The sequence below is a fragment of the Cyprinus carpio genome, chromosome B16, assembly GCF_018340385.1.
Source record: "Cyprinus carpio isolate SPL01 chromosome B16, ASM1834038v1, whole genome shotgun sequence".
Taxonomy (NCBI): Eukaryota; Metazoa; Chordata; class Actinopteri; order Cypriniformes; family Cyprinidae; genus Cyprinus; species Cyprinus carpio.
In genome coordinates, this window is record NC_056612.1 from 25,284,672 (window position 1) to 25,291,750 (window position 7,079).

General features: G+C 33.4%; 1 protein-coding gene across 1 annotated transcript; it reads left to right on the forward strand.

The window, feature by feature from the left end:
• Nucleotides 1-202: 202 nt before the first annotated feature.
• On the forward strand, nt 203-6,766 carry ica1 (islet cell autoantigen 1). Its single transcript, XM_019118898.2, has 13 exons — nt 203-466; nt 988-1,017; nt 1,118-1,283; nt 1,374-1,446; nt 3,002-3,125; nt 3,208-3,406; nt 3,566-3,691; nt 3,881-3,979; nt 4,650-4,738; nt 4,819-4,868; nt 4,958-5,200; nt 5,998-6,078; nt 6,476-6,766. The coding sequence occupies exons 2-13, from the start codon at nt 1,001-1,003 to the stop codon at nt 6,586-6,588; spliced, it is 1,380 nt and encodes a 459-aa protein (XP_018974443.1). The 5' UTR covers nt 203-466; nt 988-1,000; the 3' UTR covers nt 6,589-6,766.
• Nucleotides 6,767-7,079: the final 313 nt, after the last annotated feature.

Here is a 7,079-nt window from a genome sequence, read left to right on the forward strand (position 1 = left end):
TTACAATATTTCGAAACAGTGCAAAATTCAATGTTTTCTTTTTTTTTTTCCCACCCGAGCATCTCTAAATGTACATAATCGCAAACGACTGTGATTAGTCTATTAAAATAAGCGCTGAGAAAAGTCACAGGCACCACATGATAACGTCTAAACGCACCTTCTGCCGTATTCCTGAGAAGTACAGATGAATACTGATACAAAGAAACTTAAACAGTCTTTTAAAAACTACGAAAACCAAAAGTGTATCACACTTAGACTGCCTGTTTCAAGCTAAACGTCACTACTGTAGCCTATTCACTCATTCCTCCTTTTGCGGTGCGCTCGTGCAGTAGCGGGCATGACGTAATCACTCCATCTGCATCTGCAAGGACGCGCACCCAAAAACGCGCAGTGATGCACATATAGCGTTTTATTCTCCTATTACAGCATGTCTTAAACATCGGCAGCCGGTATCCAAGCTCATAAGGTGAGTCTCACAATAATTCAATTCATTGTTATTATTAGAAACCGATCGTTTCCTGTATTTACTGTAGAGGTTGCATAATGACAGAATATAGGGTAGCTGGTGTTTGTTTTGGTGCGGCAGAGAATGAAATACGGATGTGAGAATCACATACAGTTGAATTTTGTGAGTGATTTGTGTACTGTAGTTTAGATACTGTCAATTAGGTTTGTTAATAATGATAATATGTTCCTACAGAAAAATGCATTTGAAAGATAAAGAAGAGGCCTGCATGTTCAGTGCACTGTATTATTTCTTTTTTCAAGGTGCAATGATAAATATATATATATATATATATATATCATATATAGATATATATAATATATATATATATATATATATATATGTATGTACAGGTTTCGTTATTGAACGCATTTTTCAGTAACACAATGACTAATTATCTTCTATAAATTAGAACTGTTAAACTATCAAACGTGGCACTATTGACAGTTAGCTATAATGAAATAATGACATTTTTATTTCAGATACCTGACAAACATGGAGAAAGGGAACCAGTGAGTATGCAGAAACCATCCATTTGCAGACATTCATTATAAAGTATCAGACTCAAGCAAAACGAGATGCCTTCATAATTGGCTTGTCATGTCTTTGCAGAGGTAATTCTCATTTTGATCAGTTTCTCCAAAGTCAAGAATCATCCGTGGTCAACAAGTTCCAGCAGAAATACTGGAAAACCAAGCAAACACTGATTAAAGTCACAGGAAAGAAGGAAGATGAGCATGTTGTTGCTTCCGATGCTGATCTGGACGCTAAACTGGAGGTGAGGAATGGACCCAGTCCAAACTTTCCTCTGGGTCTGAATGAATGAAATGGTCATGTGATGAATGTGGGTTTTCATACTTCCCTTCAGGTGTTTCATTCAGTACAGAGAACGTGCATGGAGCTCCTTAAGGTGATTGAACAATATCAAAGGAGAATCAGCCGTAAGTAAACTGCAGATTCACACATATATTAATAATAATTAAGTAGGGCTGTCAAACGATTAATTGCATCCAAAATAAACGTTTTTGTTTATATATTATATGTGTTTGTACTGTGCATATTTATTAATAAAAAAAAAACACACACACACAATATATATTTAAAAAATATACACATATATATATATATATTTATAACATATATAATATATAAAAATAATAAATATAAAAAAAAAACAAAATATTTTTCTGAAATGTATACATGCATGTGTGGGTATTTATATATACATAATAAATATACACGGCACACACACATATATTACGTAAACAAAAACTTGTATTTTATTTTAATCGTTTGACAACACTAACATTTATAAATAGCTTGTGAAAAAGAAGCTTAATTGTATTGTACACTTGTAGTGTACATCAAATCATAAAAGTATATTTAAAGTAAAATACTTGCAGATAATATAATATTGATGAAATAAAAGGTCACACTTTATTTTAAGGTCCAATTCTCGCTATTAACAAACCATTAACTATGATGTTTGCCTCAATATGTTTGCTGTTCATTAATAGTTAGTAAGGTAGTTGTTAAGTTGAGGTATTGGGTAGGATATGGTCATGCAGAATATGTGCTTTAAGCACTAATAAACAGCCAATATGTTAATAATAGGCATGCTAATAAGAAACTAGTTAAAGTGTTACCTTAAGTGTATTTCAAGAGAGTACAATAGAGTATAACATGTAATGTTACTTAAGACACTAAAGTGCACTTTTTATACTTAATTACTTAATTTAGTGCACTTACTATTAAGTTTTTTTATTTACTTTAAAGTAAATTTTAAATAATTTTTTATCTTTTGTCATGCTTTAAAAATTACACTTATTTTGATGTGCTTCGTTGAGTAATGTTGACTGTGTTGTTTGATATTACATTTAAAGTTCATATATTTTAAATGTACTAAATTGTCACTTAATCAATATAAATGTGAACTCACAAATATATTTAAATGCACAACATACACGTTTCAATTGGTCACATACAAGTGCCCCTATTATAAATATAACGAGACAGCGGAAATAATTTTAAAATTATGTAGAAAGGTTTAATTATGTCTGGCTTAAGTGTGACAAAAAAGCACCCTTACATTCATCTAATTTTTTTATAGTTATTTTACGAGTAGTTATTTTAAAAAAATACTTGCAGATAATATAATAAAGTTTTATACTTTAAAGTATATTTTAAGTTGTTGTTTTAATAATCTTTTGTAATACTTAAAAAATGACACTTATTTTGATGTGCTGTCGTACTAAAGCACTTGATTATCATTTTAACTGTAGTGTTATTTGATATTACATTTAGGCCCAAAGTGAATATATTTTAAATTAAACCAAAAATGTTCTTCTATGGCGTCGCTACAAAAAACCCCATTCGGAACCTTTATTTTTAAGAATGTGCCATTTTAAATGTTAAACACTTAAAGCTAGATTTCAGTCATGATTTATTATTCGAAGAAAACGTATGCATGTGGCTAAATTCTGCTGCTTTTTTCAGTTTTGTCCCAGGAGGAGAATGAACTGGGTCGGTTCCTGCGTTCACAGGGCTCTCAGGACAAAAGTCGTGCTGGAAAGATCATGCAAGCTACTGGGAAAGCTCTCTGCTTCTCTTCACAACAGAGGTCTCTTCAAGCTTCTAATCAAATGCGATTGGTTTGGGAATTCTTCTTCTTCTTCGTTTGGTTCATTCGTTTCTCCCTGCAGGCTGGCGCTGCGAGCTCCGCTGGGCCGTCTGTACCAGGAGGTGGAGACGTTTCGTTACCGAGCCATTTCTGACACCTGGCTGACAGTGAACAGGATGGAGCAGTCACGGACCGAGTACAGAGGAGCTCTGCTCTGGATGAAGGACGTTTCTCAGGAGCTGGACCCGGACACACACAAGCAGATGGAGAAGTTCCGTAAGGTCAGTCTCAGCCTGGAAATGACAGTGTGACTGCAGTGAAACGTGTCTTCTAAGCGTGGGATGAGAATGTCTTCTAGAAAGTCTGAAATGTCCCTGTTAAACTTTACCTCCGCTGGTTGTTTTTGATGGGCAGCAGTTTGGTCTTTTTTCATCTCTCAGGTTCAAACTCAGGTGCGTCATACCAAGACAGGTTTTGATAAACTGAAGAATGATGTGTGTCAGAAGGTTGATCTGCTCGGAGCCAGTCGCTGTAATCTGCTCTCACACGTTCTGACAACCTATCAGGTGCTGCATTTTAATTACATCTTGTAGCTTACATTTATTTATTTATTTATTTATCTGATTAGTGAGCATTGTAAATCTGATGCATTTATTATTTAATTGGATTAAATTAAATTTATTTTTACTTTTTTATAAATTATCCTTCCAGAACGATGTGTAATGAGGATAAATATCTCTTTTCTTCTATTTCAGACCACATTGCTACATTTCTGGGAGAAAACCTCTCACACTATGGCTGCTATTCATGAGAGCTTCAAAGGCTGCCAGACTCATGAGGCTTCAGCGCCGGGGGTGAGAGCTTTCAGGAGAAATGAATCTCATTATATAGAATATTGGTGATATTCATATTTATTCATATGAATATGTGTATGTACTTGGATCTCATTTTGAGTTTAAACTATAAAATAAGTTTCAATTTTCAATGAGTTTTGGATTTGTTTCTGATGTTTTTAGTTTAAAAGAAAGATGATTCTTACATTTTGTATTTACATTTACTTAATTATTTATTTAGCATGGCATATTTTGGGAAAAAAATACACTTCAAATGTTTGGGGTCAGTAAGATTAACATTTATTATGTTACAAAAGATTTTTCTTTTAAATAAATGTTTTTTGGAACTATCGTAGTTTTTTAACAAAAAATAGAAAGCAGCACAAATGTTTTCATCATTGATAATAATAAGAACTGTTTCTTGAGCATCAATTCAGCATATTAGAATGATTTCTGAAGGATCATGTGACACTGAAGACTGGAGTAGTAATGCTGAAAATTCAATTTTACATCACAGAAATAAATTCTATTTTAAAACATATCAAACTAAAAAAAAACCTGTTATTTAAAATTTTAATAATATTTCAGTTTTTACCATATTTTCGATCAAATAAACGTATCTTTGGTCGGAATACACAAGCAGTGATATTATAATGCACGTCCAACAAATCTGTTGTGTCTGATACTCCAGGGTTCAGATCAAGCTGCAAAGAAAAAAGTCAAGAGGAAAATGAAGGCAAAAGCAGAAGACGAGGAGATGAGTCAGAATACAGATGAAACGTAGGAGCTGTTCTGTCCTCATTTATTGTAGTTTGACGTGTATAAACCTCTAATCGCTCATAACATATCTTCTTTTTCAGCCTTATTTCAGTTGAAGAAGAAACTCTGAGCAGTAACCTCATGCAAACAGGTGAAGCTTTCCTGAAAACTAAATGAGTTTTATCAACAGATAAAGAGAAGTTCATCCTTAAAACCAATGACTTGACGCTGTATTTACAGGAAATGATGACGCTTTCTCTGGCGGTCAGGAGAAGGATGGCTTGAGTTTGTTGAATGAGATTCTGGGCAGCAGTTCTCTGGAGGACGGGGGTTTCTCACAGGAATGGCGCGAGGTGTTTGGGGAAGAAGATGCGGCCGGCGGTAGCAGAGCAGACACACAGCTGTCCGAGGAGGAGTCCGCTTTCTTTCTGCCTTCAAAACTATTCGACCAGAACATGAACGGCCTGCAGTCCACAGTCTCAGGTCAGTAGAAACATCAGAAAGTCTGCTTGAGAACTGTCCACTTCGACAGGGACAGAATGAAATCTGAAATAGATGATGCAACAAAAATAGATCATTATGGAACAAACTATACGCTAGTGTTCCATTTTTTGAACGTTTTTGAAAATATTTGAAAGTAGAAAGACTTCAAAATTTGAAAGACTGTGTTTATTTGATCAAAAATAGTCAAACAGAAAAATTGTGAAATATCATTACAATTTAAAATAACTGTTTTATATTTGAATATATTTTAAGGTGTAATTTATTCCTGTGATGCAAAGCTGAATTTTCAGCATCATTACTCCAGTCTTCAGTGTCACACGATCCTTCAGAAATCATTCTGATATGCTGATTTGCTGTTCAAGAAACATTTTGCGTTATTAATGTTGAAAACAATTTTGCTGCTTCATATTTATGTGGAAACATTATAAATTTTTTTCAGGATTCTTTTATGAATAGAATGATTAAAAGAACCGCGTTTATTTGAAATCTTTACAGTCAATACTGTCACTTTCAGTCAATTTAATGTAGAAGAGCATTTCCACTGCAGAATTTAGACAGAGTTTACATCTTGCAATTCTGACTTTAAATTGGAAGAAAAGTCTGAATTGTGTGATAAACAATTTCCAATGAACCTTTTTATGGGATTCCATAATTGAATGTGTGCTTGCTGAATGAATAAATAAAAAAGTTAATAAATTAATAAATTAAAAAAAATTGACCCCAAACTTGTAGTGTACATCCATTGTAAATGCTCTTAAATATTGTCTGTATTCCAGGCTGGACAACAGCCATTCCACAGAATATTCCTGAAAACTCATCTGTAGCGAGTCAAATCTCTTCCAAACCTGCAGTGAAAGGTAAATATGATCAGAGTCCTTTATAATATGTCAGTCATAACCAGTGTAGAGAGTGTAAACATGCATTGATCCATTGTGATGCATCGATTTGAAAAAAGATGCATTTACAGTATTATAGAATTGAATACTTAAAACCTGATTATAATAATAATGCATATTGTGTTGATTTTCTTATCCAAAAATAATCTGTTTTCAGTTGTGAATGTATGAATCAACCCCCCCCCCCCACCCCCAATATTTTTTTTAAATAAATAAATAGAATTAAATAATAATTAAAATTGAGAGACCAAATTTCAGATTTTATTTCAGAACAAATATTTATACCCCTAACTTTAGGTTGTATTTTTGTATATATCGTAAAACATTTCTAATACTCCTTTTTTTTCATTCATTACAGAAACCTCAAAAGATCTCTCTGCTTGGTTCAATCTGTTTGCCGACCTGGATCCGCTGTCAAACCCGGATTTGATCGGCCGAACTGATGAAGAACAGGAGCTCCTGAACGCTTAATCTGTCCTGTTACAGATGCACTTTACGCTCTTGTCGCACAATCCACAGTTCATGTGAGAGGCCTACAGACGCCTGTACTGGACAGATTTCAGCACTGATTTCTTTATGCCATAGCAGTTAACCTTCATTATTTCACAAAGAAATATTTGCATAAAAATGAAAATAATAATAATCACTCTGACCTCAAATACATATACATTTATACTTTCACTTCATTATCAACAAAATTAAATATTCCATAACTTTTTATGATTTTATATTTATTCGCATATATACCCCTACCTGTATAGACAGCAACCAGTAAGTAGTTTTTGGGTTTGTATGTCAGATATTGCATGAATTTCTTTTTACCATTATTTATTTTAGATGCCTTATTCAGTTATGAAAAGAAAATGGAAACGTATTTTTGCATATGCATTTTGCTTTTATGTAGGAAACTAATAATAATGCACTGCTTCAGGAACCTTAAATATGAGAGGACTTTATTACAG

Excerpts from the sequence above, each read along its gene's own strand:
- ica1 (XM_019118898.2), top strand. Across the intron at positions 1,284-1,373 it reads ATCTGGACGCTAAACTGGAG|GTGTTTCATTCAGTACAGAG; the intron begins GTGAGGAATGGA and ends ACTTCCCTTCAG. Across the intron at positions 3,407-3,565 it reads AGATGGAGAAGTTCCGTAAG|GTTCAAACTCAGGTGCGTCA; the intron begins GTCAGTCTCAGC and ends TTCATCTCTCAG.